Genomic DNA, 20,119 nt, shown 5'->3' with positions numbered 1-20,119 from the left:
GGTCTCCAGTATGCCAGCTATGTTTCATTTCATTTCATTTCATAGAATTTACAGTGCAGAAGGAAGCCATTCGGCCCATCGAGTCTGCACTGGCTCTTGGAAAGAGCACCCTACCCAAGGTCAACACCTCCACCCCATCCCCATAACACAGCAACCCCACCCAACACTAAGGGCAATTTTGATCACTAAGGGCAATTTATCATGGCCAATCCACCGAACCTGCACATCTTTGGACTGTGGGAGGAAACCGGAACACCCGGAGGAAACCCACGCACACACGGAGAGGATGTGCAGACTCTGCACAGTGACCCAAGCCACAATCGAACCTGGGACCCTGGAGCTGTGAAGCGATTGTGCTATCCACAATGCTACCGTGCTGCCCACTTCCTGAGAAACAAACTGATTTTGGTGCTTTTATCTTGACTATCAACTTGGCTTATTTGATGGCAAATGAGTGAGAAAGTTGTGTGCCTGAATACATCATTTAGATTGGCATTTCAGTGCAGTAGTAAGGGAATGCTGTGATATTAGTGAAGCCATCTGAGTAGCTCACAATATGGAATGGAATTAGCCATTGGTCACACATAAATCCTAAAGTTGAAAGATTTAATTGACCTGACACCGAGCAAGTCAACAGGACCAATGATACCACTCATTTCCACAGACATTTTGAGGTAGATTTTCAACTTACTATCAGTTATACATATATTGTGGGTAAGCCACCCATTGTAGAAATCACAAGATCTTAAATTCCATTGATTTCTGAGCTTCAAGTTGAAATTCTGTCCCACTGCTTCTTAGAATTGAGAAACACAAAAGGTTTACAAAATGTTTTTATATAAAAATCACCATTATGGTCATCTTTTAAATCCATCTATGAATGGCTAACAAAAATACTGCACCAGAACGGAATAAATACCTTCCAACCTGAATGCCAAAGGTGTCTAGCCATGAAAGATTAGCAACAGGATCCTACACGATTAAATTTTTTAGTCAGCGAGATCACACAACAGGGCGAATAATGATATCCAATTAAGAACTGTCTGGCTCAGGAAAAGTGTCAGGAGGAAAAGGGGCCTCGACCTTGCCAGTTCATTCAGTTTAACTTATTGCTGGACGACTTTGAACAATGCCTTCTCGACTCAATGTCACCGAAAACGCTGCATGGTGCAGAATGTACAGAAGTATTAACTTCTCATCATAGTGTTTTACAACTAGCCTGTGTGCATTGAACAGCATCATTATGTTTAATCTCTTAGGACAAGGGGAGGTTGCCCTTGTGTGACAGTAGATTGTAGATCTTGTTCATAACCTTATCTTTTCCACAAATACTGAGGTCTTAACTTCACCTAGTTCTATGCTGTACTCTTAGCTTGCAATCCATTCCCCAGCTGGTTACTATTGACACTCACCAATCCATCCCCCAGCTGGTTCCTACTGACACTCACTAATCCATTCCCCAGCTAGTTCATATTGACACTCACCAATCCATCCCCCAGCTAGTTCCTATTGACACTCGCCAATCCGTCCCCCAGCTAGTTCATATTGACACTCACCAATCCATCCCCAGCTAGTTCCTATTGACACTCACCAATCCATCCCCCAGCTAGTTCCTACTGACACTCACCAATCCATTCTCCCAGCTAGTTCCTATTGACACTCACCAATCCATCCCCCAGCTAGTTCCTATTGACACTCACCAATCCATCCCCCAGCTAGTTCCTACTGACACTCACCAATCCATCCCCCAGCTAGTTCCTACTGACACTCACCAATCCATCCCCCAGCTAGTTCCTATTGACACTTACCAATCCATCCCCCAGCTAGTTCCTATTGACACTCACCAATCCATCCCCCAGCTAGTTCCTACTGACACTCACCAATCCATTCTCCCAGCTAGTTCCTATTGACACTCACCAATCCATCCCCCAGCTAGTTCCTATTGACACTCACCAATCCATCCCCCAGCTAGTTCCTATTGACACTCACCAATCCATCCCCCAGCTAGTTCCTATTGACACTCACCAATCCATCCCCCAGCTAGTTCCTATTGACACTCACCAATCCATCCCCCAGCTAGTTCCTACTGACACTCACCAATCCATCCCCCAGCTAGTTCCTATTGACACTCACCAATCCATCCCCCAGCTAGTTCCTATTGACACTCACCAATCCATCCCCCAGCTAGTTCCTACTGACACTCACCAATCCGACCCCCAGCTAGTTCCTATTGACACTCACCAATCCATCCCCCAGCTAGTTCCTACTGACACTCACCAATCCATCCCCCAGCTAGTTCCTATTGACACTCAGCAATCCATCCCCCAGCTAGTTCCTATTGACACTCAACAATCCATCCCCCAGCTAGTTCATATTGACACTCACCAATCCATTCCCCAGCTAGTTCCTATTGACACTCACCAATCCATCCCCCAGCTAGTTCATATTGACACTCACCAATCCATTGCCCAGCTTGTTCATATTGACACTCACCAATCCATTCCCCAGCTACTTCGTATTGACACTCACCAATCCATCCCCCAGCTAGTTCATATTGACACTCACCAATCCATCCCCCAACTAGTTCATATTGACACTCACCAATCCATCCCCTAGCTAGTTCCTACTGACACTCACCAATCCATTCACCAGCTGGTTCCTATTCACACTCACCAATCCATCCCCAGGCTAGTTCCTACTGACACTCACCAATCCATCCCCCAGCTAGTTCCTACTGACACTCACCAATCCATCCCTCAGCTAGTTCCTATTCACACTCACCAATCCATCCCCAGGCTAGTTCCTATTGACACTCACCAATCCATCCCCCAGCTAGTTCCTACTGACACTCACCAATCCATTCACCAGCTGGTTCCTATTCACACTCACCAATCCATCCCCAGGCTAGTTCCTACTGACACTCACCAATCCATCCCCCAGCTAGTTCCTATTGACACTCACCAATCCATCCCCCAGCTAGTTCATATTGACACTCACCAATCCATTCCCCAGCTAGTTCATATTGACACTCACCAATTAATCCACCAACTAGTTCATATTGACACTCACCAATCCATCCCCCAGATAGTTCATATTGACACTCACCAATCCATCCCCCAGCTAGTTCCTATTGACACTCACCAATCCATCCCCCAGCTAGTTCCTATTGACACTCACCAATCCATCCCCCAGCTAGTTCCTATTGACACTCACCAATACAACCCCCAGCTAGTTCCTATTGACACTCAACAATCCATTCCCCAGCTAGTTCCTATTGACACTCACCAATCCATCCCCCAGCTAGTTCCTATTGACACTCACCAATCCATCCCCCGGCTAGTTCCTATTGACACTCACCAATCCATCCCCCAGCTAGTTCCTACTGACACTCACCAATCCATCCCCCAGCTAGTTCCTACTGACACTCACCAATCCATCCCCCAGCTAGTTCCTATTGACACTCACCAATCCATCCCCCAGCTAGTTCCTACTGACACTCACCATTCCATCCCCCAGCTAGTTCCTACTGGCACTCACCAATCCGTCCCCCAGCTAGTTCCTATTGACACTCACCAATCCATCCCCCAGCTAGTTCCTATTGACACTCACCAATCCATCCCCCAGCTAGTTCCTACTGACACTCACCAATCCATCCCCCAGCTAGTTCCTATTGACACTCACCAATCCATCCCCCAGCTAGTTCCTACTGACACTCACCATTCCATCCCCCAGCTAGTTCCTACTGGCACTCACCAATCCGTCCCCCAGCTAGTTCCTATTGACACTCACCAATCCATCCCCCAGCTAGTTCCTATTGACACTCACCAATCCATCCCCCAGCTAGTTCCTATTGACACTCAACAATCCATCCCCCAGCTAGTTCCTACTGACACTCACCAATCCATCCCCCAGCTAGTTCCTACTGGCACTCGCCAATCCGTCCCCCAGCTAGTTCCTATTGACACTCACCAATCCATCCCCCAGCTAGTTCCTATTGACTCTCACCAATCCATCCCCCAGCTAGTTCCTATTGACACTCACCAATCCATCCTCCAGCTAGTTCCTATTGACACTCACCAATCCATCCCCCAGCTAGTTCATATTGACACTCACCAATCCATCCCCCAGCTAGTTCCTATTGACACTCACCAATCCATCCCCCAGCTAGTTCATATTGACACTCACCAATCCATCCCCCAGCTAGTTCCTATTGACACTCACCAATCCATCCCCCAGCTAGTTCCTATTGACACTCACCAATCCATCCCTCAGCTAGTTCCTATTGACACTCACCAATCCATCCCTCAGCTAGTTCCTACTGACACTCACCAATCCATCCCCCAGCTAGTTCCTATTGACACTCACCAATCCATCCCCCAGCTAGTTCCTATTGACACTCACCAATCCATTCCCCAGCTAGTTCATATTGACACTCACCAATCCATTCCCCAGCTAGTTCCTACTGACACTCACCAATCCATCCCCTAGCTAGTTCATATTGACACTCAGCAATCCATTCCCCATCTAGTTCCTATTGACACTCACCAATCCATCCCCCCAGCTTGTTCATATTGACACTCACCAATCCATCACCCAGCTTGTTCATATTGACACTCACCAATTCATCCCCCAGCTAGTTCCTATTGACACTCACCAATCCATTCCCCATTTAGTTCCTATTGACACTCACCAATTCATCCCCCAGCTAGTTCCTATTGACACTCATGAATCCATCCCCCCAGCTTGTTCATATTGACACTCACCAATCCATCACCCAGCTTGTTCATATTGACACTCACCAATCCATCCCCCAGCTAGTTCCTATTGACACTCACCAATCCGACCCCCAGCTAGTTCCTATTGACACTCACCAATTCATCCCCCAGCTAGTTCCTACTGACACTCACCAATCCATCCCCCAGCTAGTTCCTACTGACACTCACCAATCCATCCCCCAGCTAGTTCCTATTTATACTCACCAATCCATCCCCCAGCTCGTTCCTATTGACACTCACCAATCCATCCCCCAGCTAGTTCCTACTGACACTCACCAATCCATCCCCCAGCTAGTTCCTATTGACACTCACCAATCCATTTCCCAGCTAGTTCCTACTGACACTCACCAATCCATCCCCCAGCTAGTTCCTACTGACACTCACCAATCCATCCCCCAGCTAGTTCCTACTGACACTCACCAATCCATTGCCCAGCTTGTTCATATTGACACTCAGCAATCCATCCCCCAGCTAGTTCCTACTGACACTCACCAATCCATTGCCCAGCTAGTTCCTACTGGCACTCACCAATCCATCCCCCAGCTCGTTCCTATTGACACTCACCAATCCATCCCCCAGCTAGTTCCTATTGACACTCAGCAATCCATCCCCCAGCTAGTTCCTATTGACACTCACCAATCCATCCCCCTGCTAGTTCCTACTGACACTCACCAATCCATCCCCCAGCTAGTTCCTACTGACACTCACCAATCCATCCCCCAGCTAGTTCCTACTGACACTCACCAATCCATCCCCCAGCTAGTTCCTACTGACACTCACCAATCCATTGCCCAGCTAGTTCATATTGACACTCACCAATCCATTGCCCAGCTAGTTCCTATTGACACTCATCAATCCATCCCCCAGCTAGTTCATATTGACACTCACCAATCCATCCCCCAGCTAGTTCATATTGACACTCACCAATCCATTCCCCAGCTAGTTCCTACTGACACTCACCAATCCATCCCCCAGCTAGTTCCTATTGACACTCACCAATCCATCCCCCAGCTAGTTCCTATTGACACTCACCAATCCATCCCCCAGCTAGTTCCTACTGACACTCACCAATCCATTGCCCAGCTTGTTCATATTGACACTCACCAATCCATCCCTCAGCTAGTTCCTATTGACACTCACCAATCCATCCCCCAGCTAGTTCATATTGACACTCACCAATCCATCCCCCAGCTAGTTCCTATTGACACTCACCAATCCATCCCCCAGCTAGTTCCTATTGACACTCACCAATCCATCCCCCAGCTAGTTCCTACTGACACTCACCAATCCATTGCCCAGCTTGTTCATATTGACACTCACCAATCCATCCCTCAGCTAGTTCCTATTGACACTCACCAATCCATCCCCCAGCTAGTTCATATTGACACTCACCAATCGATCCCCCAGCTAGTTCATATTGACACTCACCAATCCATCCCCCAGCTAGTTCCTATTGACACTCACCAATCCATCCCCCAGCTAGTTCCTACTGACACTCGCCAATCCATCCCCCAGCTAGTTCATATTGACACTCACCAATCCATTCCCCAGCTAGTTCCTATTGACACTCACCAATCCATCCCCCAGCTAGTTCCTATTGACACTCACCAATACATCCCCCAGCTAGTTCCTATTGACACTCACCAATCCATTGCCCAGCTAGTTCCTACTGACATCCACCAATCCATTCCCCAGCTAGTTCCTATTGACACTCACCAATCCATCCCCCAGCTAGTTCCTATTGACACTCACCAATCCATCCCCCAGCTAGTTCATATTGACACTCACCAATCCATCCCCCAGCTAGTTCATATTGACACTCACCAATCCATCCCCAGCTAGTTCCTACTGACACTCACCAATCCATCCCCCAGCTAGTTCCTATTGACACTCACCAATCCATCCCCCAGCTAGTTCCTATTGACACTCACCAATCCATTCCCCAGCTAGTTCATATTGACACTCACCAATCTATCCCCAGCTAGTTCCTATTGACACTCACCAATCCATTGCCCAGCTTGTTCATATTGACACTCACCAATCCATTTCCCAGCTAGTTCCTATTGACACTCACCAATCCATCCCCCAGCTAGTTCCTATTGACACTCACCAATCCATCCCCCAGCTAGTTCCTACTGACACTCACCAATCCATCCCCCAGCTAGTTCCTATTGACACTCACCAATCCATTTCCCAGCTAGTTCCTATTGACACTCACCAATCCATCCTCCAGCTAGTTCCTACTGACACTCACCAATCCATTACCCAGCTTGTTCATATTGACACTCACCAATCCAACCCCTACTTACTCACACACCTGATGCTTGCACACTTACTCACCTTTTCACTCACTTGCCTATTCACTTTCACACTTCCTCAGCCAAGAGCATGCTCTTTCACTCCTGTGTTCACGCTCACGTGCATCTGCTCATTCACACATTTTGAAACAGATACTCACTAATATGTGCTTGCTCACATTTGTATTCTCACACTCACACACCAAGTCACATTGACTTATCCAACCCATTGATACAGATCCAAGAGTTAACAAACTCTCCTTGGTATCTCACAGGCACTATTAAAAATGATTGAGGGACATGGATCTTCAGGAATTATCCTGTCAATGTAGCAGTTTTTATATTTTCATTGGAAAATAACTTTGCTTGATCCCCAGATTATCATTCACACTTACATAATATTCAATGTGAGAACATAATTAGTTGAAGTTGAACATGAAGTTGAACACACATGTCAGTCTGTTCTAGATTATTGTCTGAAGCACCTCAACATCTTATAGTTCTACAGCACATTTAATGTATCGAAATGTTCCAAAGGACATTAGTAGAACATTAGCGACGCAATGTCACGCTGACTTCAAGTGTCACGCAGTCATGCATGCAAATTCCCAATTCATATTTTTTTAAAAGAAAAACCAATCATTTCCAATTGATCCAGGAGGATATCTAGAAATAGACGCGATGATTTCAAATTGTAAACATGGTTAAGCGAGGAATGACTCTAAAATGCTGACTGTTGCTGTGGTTTTTCAGTGTGTCTCACAGGAAATAGACTGACCAATCTTCACAAGCATATACACAGGAAGGGAAAAAGTGACACTCCCACGGCTCAATAGGTTGCTGCCTGTCACTAGAGAACAGAAATAATGATCATATCTGAAATAATAACCATATTCAGGACATTAAAAATTTTTTTTAGATTACCCAATTATTCTTTCCAATTAAGGGGCAATTTAGCTTGGCCAATCCACCTACTCTGCACATTTCTGGGTTGTGGGGGCGAAATCCACGCAGACACGGAGAGAATGTGCAAACTCCACACGGACAGTGACCCAGAGCCGGGATCGAACCTGGGACCTCAGTGCCGTGAGGCAGCTGTGCCACCGTGCTGCCCTCATTCAGGACATTTATGAAAGTTGCCTGTTGCTTCTTCAATTATAATTGACACGATGAAGTGCTTGTGGTGAATTGTAGTGTTTTTTTTCTTTCCAGTTATTTTCCCTTATTTTGTGTTACATTAGGGTGCAGTGCCGTGGGCATATTCAAGTAGCTATTTTTGTATCTGTGAGTTTGGACTGCCAACAATGTTGCATATTTGCACATGGAGGGCTAATATCATCCTCGCCCAAAGACCATAGGCTGCTTTTCCCCTTTGAGGGGGAGAGCTGACTGGTGATGATTTAACCTGAGGGACACCTCAGGCGAGGGGCAAGGTTGAGAAGGCGGGGCCTTCATGAATAACCTCAGCTGGTAAGGGAATTGAACCCATGCTGCTGACCTGGCTCAGCATCACAAAACCAGCTGCCTAGCCAACTGAGCTAAACTTTCCAGCAGGAACCCCAGTTAGCATAAACATAGGAACAGGAGTAGGGGATTCAGTCCCTCAAGTCTTTTCGCCATGGGTTATATAGAACATATAGAACAGTACAGCACAGAACAGGCCCTTCGGCGTTGTGCCGAGCAATGATCACCCTACTCAAACCCACGTATCCACCCTATACCGCAACCCAACAACTTAACCTTACTATGACACTACGGGCAATTTAGCATGGCCAATCCACCTAACCCGCACATCTTTAGACTGTGGGAGGAAACCGGAGCACCCGGAGGAAACCCACGCACACACGGGGAGAACGTGCAGACTCCACACAGACAGTGACCCAGCCGGGAATCGAACCTGGGACCCTGGAGCTGTGAAGCATTTATGCTAACCACCATGCTACCGTGCTGCCCTATTATCTGCATCTACTCCCTTTCCACTCTGCTGTTTTTTTTCTGTTCTTAAGCAGAGCAAGCTTCATGCAGGCCAGAGGGAAAATTAATTACTGTCTATTCATCCCAGTAATTTGCTGCATAATTACCCGCACTTCAATAATAATTCCCGATCCTTGCATTTTCCATTTTATTGCACAATAAAGGCAGCAAGTAAATAGTTTTTAATGAAGTGTGAAATTCCTTCCAACAAATCAGCAACAGGAAGAAACCCAAACATCTGGTTGTCATTTCCTGGAGGAAGACGGATTTCCAATATTTATGACTTGCAAACACTTTGCTCATTTCGAAAGGAAGACACACAAGGAGAAAATTATTATCCCTTTTAGCACATTGTAGATCCCCAAGTTCCAGAAGGGCCATAGACTATCAATTTGTTTATAAATGTATTTCTTAAAGGTGTACTCTGTCTCCAGGACACACTCGCGATTCTTCACTCAGCACATATTAACAAAGTTCACTAGACAAATGGGGTTGAGGAACAGATAACCTTCTTAAGAACAGAAAAAAACAGGAGAGTGGAAAGGGAGGTTTACTCTCTTTAAATATCATGTGGCTATGTATGAAACCCCCAGCAGAAAGATCTGTATGTGACCCCTTCAGTAACATTCTCCCTAGACAGTGTGGGTGGGAGCCCTATTGGCAATATGTCATACGACTGGAATTATCTACTGAAAACCAGGTTTTCTCACTTCCTTTTGCACTCCTTCCTGTTAGATTTGCAGTTCTGCAGTAAAATTAAAAATCATTAATAGTAGCACAGTGTTTGTTCTCGACATATCAAAAGTGCTTCAAATGTTTGACCAAGTTCTGGTTATTTTGTACTTGAAATTTATTTTACATACAAACGTATGAATTAAGAGCCAGAATTGGCCAGTTGGCTGCTCAGGCTTGGTCCTCCATTCAATAAAATCATGGTTGATCTGATTATGGTCTTATCTCCACATTCTACCTCCCCTTGACTATTGCCAACATTTACAGGTGCACCATAGAAAGCATCCTTTTTGGCTGCATCACAGCCTGGTATGGGAACAGCTCGCCCCAAGAAGACAAGAAACTTCAGAGAGTGCTGAACGCCGTCCAGTCCATCACACAAACTCGCCTCCCATCCATTGAATCTGTCTACACCTCCCGCTGCCTGGGGAAAGCTGGCAGCATAATAAAAGACCTCCCTCCCACCCGGCTTACTCACTCTTCCAACTTGTTCCATCGGGCAAGAGATACAAAAGTCTGAGAACACGCACAAGAAGATTCAAAAACAGCTTCTTCCCCACTGTCACCAGACTCCTAAATGACCCTCTTATGGACTGATTAATACTAAACTCCTGTATGCTTCACCCGATGTCTATGTATTTACATTGTGTACCTTGTGTTGCCCTATTAGGTATTTTCTTTTCATGTACTAAGTGATCTGTTTGAGCTGCACGCAGAAAAATACTTTTCACTGTACCTCGGTACACGTGACAATAAACAAATCCAATCCAATTCTGATAACCTTTTGACTCCCTTGTTAGTCAAGAATCTATCTACCTCTGCCTTAAACATATTCAATGACCCTGCATTCCCCACTCTCTAGCAAAGAGATTTCCAAAGATTCACAACCCTCAGAGAAAAGAATATTCTCATCTCCATGTTAAATGGGAGACTCCTTATTTAAAAACCGTGCCTCAGAGTTTGTGTCTCTCCCCGAAGAGGAAATATCCTTCCAGCTTCCAACTTGTCAAGTCCCCTCTGGATCTTATATAGTTTAGTAAGTTCAACTCTCCTTCTAATCTCCAATGGGTACAGGCCCAAACCTGTTCAACCTTTCCTCATAGGATAAGCCCCATCCCAGGTCTCAGTCAAGTGAACCTTCTTTGAACTGCTTCTAATGTATTTATATCCTTTCTCAAATAAGAAGACCAAAATCGTACCTAGTCCTCTAGATGTGGTCACACCAATGCTGTACACAACTGTAGTAAAACATCCTTCCGTTTATATTCCTTTCCTCTTGCAATAAGCAGCAACATTTATTTGCCTTCCTAATCACTTGCTGTACCTGCATATTAACGTTCTCCAATTCATGTACCAGGACACCTAGATCCTTCTGTACCTCAGAGTTCTGCCACCTCTCGCAATTTAAATAATATGCTGCTTTGCTGTTCTTCCTGCCAATGTGAACAAGTTCCCATTTTCCCAAGTTACACTCCATCTGCTAAACTGTTGCTCATTCACTTAATCTATGTCCCTTTGTCGACTCATGTCCTCTTCACAACTTACTTTCCAACCTATCTTTGTGACATCAGAAAATTTAGCAAACATACATTCATTCCCTTCATCTCTTCATCAAAGTCATTGATTTAAATTGTAAATAGTTGAAGCCCTGGCACTGATACCTGTGACACTCCACTCGTCACATCTTGCCAAATTGGAAATGACCATTTATGCCTACTCTGCTTTCTGTTTGCTAATCAGTCCTCTATACATGCTAATATGTCACCCCTTCTCCCCCACCACCACATCTCCATAAACTCTTATTTTGCACAGCAACCTTTGATATGGCACCTTGTCAAATGCCTTCTGACGATCCAAGAACACCACATCCACACATCTTTGCAGAATTATACACATTTTCTTTCAATTTGGTACTATCTTTAACTCCTTTACTTAGCCAAGGATGTTGTGTCCTACCATGAGTCTTTATTTCTCACTGTATATTTTTTGAGCATTCTGAAATATCTCCTTAAACGTCTGCCCATTGCATCTCTTATGACCTATCCTTTAACCTAATTTCAAAGATCACCTTCGCTAGCTCTACTTTCATGATTGCCCTTATTTAAATTTAAAACCTAGGTTTTGATTCTTCCCTCTCTCCATCAAACTGAAAGTGAAAATCAATAACATTTTGATCGCAACCATCTAGGGGTGCTTCACTTAGAGGTCATTCATTAATCCTGTCTCATTGCACAATTTCAGATCTTGAATACTCTGCTCTCTGGTTGATGCTGGAATGTATTGCAGTAAGAAACCGATTCAAAAACACTCTTGGGAACTCATCACCCAGGTTACCATTGCCAATCTGATTTGTCCAACCTATATGTAGATTAAAATCACCTGTACCTTTCTCACAAGTCGCCATTATCTCTACCTGATTACCCTGTCCTACAGTGTGGTTACTGTTAGGAGGCCAAAAGACCACTCCAACAAATAAGTTCTTACCTTAACTATTTCTCATCTCTACCCAAACTGATTCTATGGGTGTGATTTAGCGACCCCATTGTGCCCGGCGTGGATCCTGGCGCAATGGGTGAATCACGCGCAAGTTCTAAATTGGGCTTTGCACTGGGCGGCAAACCTTAGGCGAGTCACCCGACTCACTCCACTCTGTCCACAAAGGTGGTCCAGATGTAACTGGACCTGGGAGGGAGTCTCCCAGACCATTGGATACCCAGGTGGTGGGGGAAGTGCTGGGTGCCACCTGGCATCCAGGTACCTTGGCACTGCCAGCCTGTCAGGCTGGTAGTGCCAACTGGGCCACTGCCAGGGCTCCTGAGTGGCACTGCCAGGGTGCTAGGGGCACAGCAGAGTGCCAGGCTGGTTGTGCCAGGGTGCCAGGTTGCCACTGCCAAAGGTCAGGCCTGGGAGAAGGGGGGTCTTGCCAGGTAGAGGGAAGATGATGGAGGGTTCCAGAGGTCTTTCCAAGGTTGGGGGGATGAAGAGGGGTCAAAAGAACAGGAGCGGGCCTGAAAGGCATGGGAGGGAAAGATCGGGACAGCCTCCAAAATGCCGCCCCGATAAATGTTTCTATAAGATCCCCCCTCATCCTTCTAAATTCCAAAGAGTACAGTCCCAGTCTACTCAACCTCTCCTCATAATCCAACCCCTTCAGGTCTGGGATTAACCTAGTGAATCTCCTCTGCACACCCTCCAGTGCCAGTACGTCCTTCCTCAAGTAAGGAGACTAAAACTGAACACAATACTCCAGGGGTGGCCTCACTAACACCTTATACAATTGCAACATAACCTCCCTAGTCTTAAACTCCATCCCTCTAGCAATGAAGGACAAAAGTCCATTTGCCTTCTTAATCACCTGTTGCACCTGTAAATCAACTTTCTGTGACTCATGCACTAGCACCCCCAGGTCTCTCTGCACAGCAGCATGTTTTAATATTTTATCGTTTAAATAATAATCCCATTTGCTGTTATTTCTACCAAAATGGATAACCTCACATTTGTCAACACTGTATTCCATCTGCCAGACCCTAGCCCATTCACTTAACCTATCCAAATCCCTCTGCAGACTTCCAGTATCCTCTGCACTTTTCGCTTTACCACTCATCTTAGTGTCATCTGCAAACTTGGACACATTGCCCTTGGTCCCCAACTCCAAATCATCTATGTAAATTGTGAACAATTGTGGGCCCAACACGGATCCCTGAGGGACACCACTAGCTACTGATTGCCAACCAGAGAAACACCCATTAGTCCCCACTCTTTGCTTTCTATTAATTAACCAATCCTCTATCCATGCTACTACTTTACCCTTAAAGCCATGCATCTTTATCTTATGCAGCAACCTTTTGTGTGGCACCTTGTCAAAGGCTTTCTGGAAATCCAGATATACCACATCCATTGGCTCCCCGTTATCTACTGCACTGGTAATGTCCTCAAAAAATTCCACTAAATTAGTTAGGCACGACCTGCCCTTTATGAACCCATGCTGCGTCTGCCCAATGGGACAATTTCTATCCAGATGCCTCGCTATTTCTTCCTTGATGGTAGATTCCAGCATCTTCCCTACTACCGACGTTAAGCTCACTGGCCTATAATTTCCTGCTCTCTGCGTACCTCCTTTTTTAAACAGTGGTGTCACGTTTGCTAATTTCCAATCCACTGGGACCACCCCAGAGTCTAGTGAATTTTGGTAAATCATCACTAGTGCATCTGCAATTTCCCTAGCCATCTCTTTTAGCACTCTGGGATGCATTCCATCAGGGCCAGGAGACTTGTCTACCTTTAGCCCCATTAGCTTGCCCATCACTACCTCCTTAGTGATACAATCCTCTCAAGGTCCTCACCTGTCATAGCCTCATTTCTATCAGTCACTGGCATGTTATTTGTGTCTTCCACTATGAAGACCGACCCAAAAAACCTGTTCAGTTCCTCAGCCATTTCCTTATCTCCCATTATTAAAACTCCCTTATCATCCTCTAAAGGACCAATATTTACCTTAGCTACTCTTTTTTGTTTTATATATTTGTAAAAACTTTTACTGTCTGTTCTTATATTCTGAGCAAGTTTACTCTCATACTCTATCTTACTCTTCTTTATAGCATTTTTAGTAGCTTTCTGTTGCCCCCTAAAGGTTTCCCAGTCCTCTAGTCTCCCACCAATCTTTGCCACTTTATATGCTTTTTCCTTTAATTTGATACTCTCCCTTATTTCCTTAGATATCAACGGTCGATTTTCCCTCTTTCTACCGTCCTTCCTTTTTGTTGGTATCAACCTTTGCTGAGCACTGTGAAAAATCACTTGGAAGGTTCTCCACTGTTCCTCAACTGTTCCACCATAAAGTCTTTGCTCCCAGTCTACCTTAGCTAGTTCTCTCATCCCATTGTAATCTCCTTTGTTTAAACACAAAACACTAGTATTTGATTTTACTTTCTCACCCTCCATCTGTATTTTAAATTCCACCATATTGTGATCGCTCCTTCCGAGAGGATGAGGCCTCATCTGGAATAATAAGTACGGTTTTGGTCCCCTTACCTAAAAAAGGATATAGTAACATTGGATACAGTCTAAAGGAGGTTCACCAAGCTAATTTCTGGAATGAGGGGGATGTCCTATCATGCGAGACTAAATAGTCTGGATCTGTATTCCTTGGAATTGAGAAGAGGTGACCTTATTAAAACAATTAAGATCCTGAGGGGGTTTGACAGGGTAGATGGTGAGATGTTTTCACTAGTGGGAGAGTCTTGAACAAGAGGACATCGTGACAAGATAAAGTACCGGTTATTTAAAACTGAAGTGCGTAGAAATTTCTTCTTGCAGAGGGTGGTGAATCTCTGGAACTCTCTGCCCCAGAAGGTGGATCATTAGAAATATTTAAACTGGAGGTGGATAAATAGTTGATAGATTCAGGAATAGAGGGCTTTGGGGAAACGGCACAGGAAAGGAGTTGAAGCCGGGTTAGATAAGCCATGATTGTATTGAATTGCGGGCAGATTGAAGGGCCTGGTGGCCTACTCCTGCTTCTATTTCTTGTATTGGATGGCGAGGTGCCTCTTGGTGCTTAGGTCACAGAGCAACATCCCGCTAAACACGCCAATCAGCAAACTTTAACTTGAGTCCTCTGGATTGCGCCCTTTATCTTGCTCTTCAGAACTAAAGTCATCTCTCTCTCAATTGTACTAATGTCATTGTTAATTAACAGAGCTCCACCCTTTCCTATCTTCTCATCCTTCCCAAATGCCGCCTAACCTTGAAAATTCAGGACACAGTTTTTGTCATCCTGCAGCCATGTCTTTGTAAGGTCTATAAGATCTAACACATTTATTTTCATTTGGAAAGAAAATGCACAATTTTTAGATATACCCCAGTGTAAACAATGTTGTCAAAGGTCATGTATGCTGTATACCTCAGATCGTGTGGAACAAGACACTGTTTGGTGCTGTAAAGTAGATTGTCCAAAAAAAACCTGTGGCTGAGGTTTTACTGCAGGGTTGTAGTGAGTGTATGCAGGATAGCACATCAGCAGGAGTGCATCGCATGCAGCCTAATAGTTCAACGAATGGATTACAGGCAGGATAACATCCCAGCAGGAATGAATGTTACACAGGATTCCTGCAATCAAATGATGTGTGTTGAACAGTATGTGCTAATGTACAACATCACTTGAGTTCAACTGCGCAGTTCATCAGACAAATGTGTTTTTGGTGGAAAAATAGTATTTGTATGATTTATGTCAGATTAGTGCAACCCTTTCCAGCAGCATGGGTAACTTGACTTTATCAACACTTTAACCCTTCTTCATAGTCTCCTCACTGGAGAAAGTCCAAACTGCTCCCTAAAACACTAATTACTAACACTGACTAATCTTAGAGAGATGCAGGCATGATAATAACTAAATTATAGTGTTCCAAATGGGATAAATTAAATATATTTGACAAATATTATGCTGGCAGAGTGTGTTAGGGCACGAGTATGCTCCACTTTTGGAGTCATGGAGCAGAGTGTTGGACCACACTTTTTCCCTGAGCTCGTGCCTGCTGCTTTGAACTGGTGTTCAGACACAGAATGAAGGCTTGCTCTTTCCCTACACAGGAACAAGAGCCACCTGGAACAATATCATGTCACTTCAAAATCAATTGCTCAGAATTGTATCTGTTGGGAAAATCAGAGCGCGGGGGGTGGGGGGTATTTTGAGCGTCAATTGCCAGCATGTCTTATTACAAAATCTAGTTACTCCTTACCAGTGCGATATCGCTTGCAGATCCCAATAACACAAGTACTACTGTAATTATTGTATCGCTGTTATCAGGCAGGGGGTAGGGGTGGGGGCAGGTCAGTTAGCTCAGTTAGCTGGATGGCTAGTTTGCGATCTGGAGCAGCGCCAACTGCACGGGCTCAATTCCTGTGCTGGCTGAGGTTATCCATGAAGGCCCTGCCTTCAGAAACTGAGGTGTGGTGACTCTCAGGTTAAATCACCACCAGTCAGCTCTCTCTCAAAAAGCGAGAGCACCCTATCCCTTGGGAACTACAGCGACTTTCATTGCTATTGTCATTTGCACCATTACGAACACTAAGCATTAATATCCCGAGTGTTAATATACTTGAAAACAGAGACAAATGCTCATCATTTGGAATCACTGAGATAGGCTTTAACTTCAAGCAGACTTCAGATATTTCGCTCAGGCAGCACATTGACCCATCAATTCTGACTTTAGGAATGATGTTCTTCTGTTTTCTTCATTTCCTTTTCTAAAAATATCACTGGATGAAAATTAACATTATTTTTAAAAAATAAATTTAGAGTACCCAGTTCATTTTTTTCCAATTAAGGGGCAATTTAGCGTAGCCAATCCACCTACCCTGCATACCTTTGGGTTGTGGGGGTGAAACCCACGCAAACACGGGGAGAATGTGCAAACTCCACACGGATAGTGACCCAGAGCCGGGATACGAACCTGGGACCTTGGCGCCGTGAGGCAGCAGGGCTAACCCACTGTGCCACCGTGCTGCCCGGAAAATTAACATTATGACTAAAATAAGCACGGACACAAATGTGATTACTAACATTATAATTTGCACTTATGCCCTGACTATCACTGCCAAGGTGACTTACAGTAGCATTTTTCGCTAACATGTACATATACTTGACAACTAACAGTACCATCGACAGTTTTAAACAAAGATGACAAACAGTTATGGTTAAAAAAATGTCAAAACTTATTACAGTCGCTTAATATCAAAAATATCATCTTAATGTCCAACATATCTTTTAATGAGCATTAGCAAAAAGATGCAAATGGGAAATTTTATATGCCACCGGAAAACCTAAACTGTATTGTTTCCGAGCACTATACTTACAGGATGCAATGAAAAGAAAATCGCTTATTGTCACAAGTAGGCTTCAAATGAAGTTACTGTGTAAAGCCCAATGTGTCACTGACAGAACCAAGCTATCCTATCAGTTGGCCAGTAGGTCCCATCCAGTGGCAATAGTACAAAGCCTTTAAAATAGCAGTTAGATTGCAATGTTGGGAATCCTGTAGTTTAGCACCTCACTGCAGCTATCATGTAACAGGTCTGAAAGCCCGATAAAATGATTATCTCCTTCAAGTGACTTCTTCATTTGCACCTTTCACAACTTCAGTCCAACTCACAGCATTGTACAGTCAGTGAAGTACTTTTGAGGTGTAGCAATTATTGTTGTGTAGGAAAAACAGCAACCAAATTGTACATGGCAAGAGCTGACAAATAACAATGCGATAATGGCACGGACATCTCCCCTGTTTTTTAAAATAGCGCCCTCCACCTTTGACCTCCATCTGGGAGAGTACATAGGGTCTTGGTTTAATGCCTCATCAGAACAAAAGTACCTCTGACAGTGCAGGACTGTCTCAGCACTGTATTGGAGCTCCAGCCTAGATTCTAGTGCTCACATCACTGGATTCTGACTTATACACACCACCTTTTAAATCAGACACAGGTTACCAACCGGAGTACAGCTGTCTATGAGGGACATCATACTCTAGGCTAATGCACTTCAAACTCTACACATGCACATTTTACAGCACTGATCATTTGACTGTTCCTCTCACTAGCTTTGAACTTAATTGTAGCAATTAACTGAAGAAGCATTTGAGGGATCTTCTGTTCCACACCAACATACTCTTCAACTGCCCTCTGACGTAGCCTAACAGACCACTCCGTTGTGATCAAGCCATTACAAAGACAATTACAGCAGCTCAAGAAGACGTCCTTCGGGGAAATTAAGGATGGACAATAAATGTCAGTCATGTCAGCGATGCCCCCAGCCTGAGAATTCTTAATAAAGTTAAGAGGCGTGGTTTATCTCCGAGGCTGCAGATATCACCCTAACTTATCAAGTGTCACCTTTTGGGAGTAGGGTCTGCTGTTACCTGACCAGGTTATCCCTTACCTCTCTGGGCTGTGTACATCACAACCAGCGCCACCACTGCGCACGCCATAAGCAGGAGCACCACAGTCAGAGCAATTTCAATGGAAGTCCAACTTCTCTTGGCTGATTTTGTCGACTTCTCCCCGATGTCCATCTGGCTTTCCGACGTGCCCGTTATAGTGACTCTGTACGAGAAAAGACAGCGAGTCAGCACCGACTCGACCAGAACAGGCTGCAAACCGACCGGACACAAATAAACCACTTTACATCTGCACCCTGGCCTGATCCTCCATCTCCATCTCCCCTTCCTGCATGGATAAATCCCCCAATTCCTTATCGATGGCCTGGCTCTTCCTGAAAGCAATATTGTGATCCGCGGAAGTTGGGCAGTGGAGAGCGGGGTTGCCGATGGCATATGGGATGTGGGAGCCGGGCAATGTGAGCGGGTGGCAGACACTAACTTTATAATGGATGTCCTGCCATTCAAATGGCACGAGGGAGTGAGGGGTGGGATTTGGAGAAGCAAAGGTGTCAAGGAGAATACTTCGGCCAACAAGCATTTATCAGCCTGGTGACGGCTACTCCGCCCCCCCCCCCCCCCCCCCCCCCCCGGGCTGTTTCCTTCCTGACATTGATCCTACATCAAACAAAAGGGGGTGGGAGCTGAGGAATGGATACAACACGCAGGGTTTTACTCCGTGGAGTTGCTGGCCACCAGTAACCGCACCGAGAGGAAGGGGTGGGGGGTGGAGAGCCTCCCAGAGCGGGGGGGGGGGGGGGGGGGCTCCCCAGTGCGGGGGTCCCTCCCCAGTGGTGGGGGGGGGGGGGTAGGGGGGGGCCTCCCCAGTGCGGGGGGGGACCCTCCCCAATGCGGGGGGGGGGTCCGCGGGGGGGGTCCCTCCCCAGTGCGGGGGGTCCCTCCCCAGTGCGGGGCGGGGGGGGGGGGGTCCCTCCCCAGTGCGGCGGGGGGGGGGGGGGGGGGACGACGACTCTCCCCAGTGCCGAACCCAAGCATCCCCACTTGTCAATTTCAGCTGCCTTTCATTCATTCAGTTTCCCAGCGGCGCTGGAGTCAGTTTCCTGCTCTCGGGGAGCTCAGTACAGAGAGGACGAACTGCCGGCAATCTGTGGAAGGGCCGGGGCGCCGTCCTCAAGATAAAAATCATTGGGCATCTTTGAGTCGTTGTCCGGGTCCTGCTGTGACTTTCGAAGCTTCACTCTGAGCAGCGCTTATACACACACACACAAATCAATTCCAGTCGCCACTGCAAAAGTTAGTAAAGTTTTCGCCTCCGTTCGAATAATGGCCAGAGGAATTTGGCAGGAACTCGTTCTACCTGGAAGCGGCACTGCGATATCATCCCAAATATGCGGAATATTGCTTTAAGAATGTCCCACGGTTTCACAACCAACTGACTCAGAGGCAGGGGTAT

The 20,119-nt window shown here is 45.6% G+C and overlaps 1 protein-coding gene across 1 annotated transcript in view; it reads right to left on the bottom strand.

Annotated features, from left to right (window-relative positions):
* Positions 1 to 19,107, bottom strand: part of mmel1 (membrane metallo-endopeptidase-like 1) — a 112,336-nt gene extending 93,229 nt beyond the window's left edge. The window contains exons 1-2 of the mRNA XM_038773851.1: positions 18,954 to 19,107; positions 18,708 to 18,871 (exon numbers count right to left, since the gene is read on the bottom strand). Coding sequence (XP_038629779.1) covers positions 18,708 to 18,871; positions 18,954 to 19,000 — 211 coding nt within the window. The 5' untranslated portion in view covers positions 19,001 to 19,107. The remainder of the gene's footprint in view (positions 1 to 18,707; positions 18,872 to 18,953) is intronic.
* Positions 19,108 to 20,119: the final 1,012 nt, after the last annotated feature.

The sequence above is a fragment of the Scyliorhinus canicula genome, chromosome 16, assembly GCF_902713615.1.
Source record: "Scyliorhinus canicula chromosome 16, sScyCan1.1, whole genome shotgun sequence".
NCBI lineage: Eukaryota > Metazoa > Chordata > Chondrichthyes > Carcharhiniformes > Scyliorhinidae > Scyliorhinus > Scyliorhinus canicula.
This window is presented reverse-complemented; position numbering and strand designations above follow the sequence as displayed.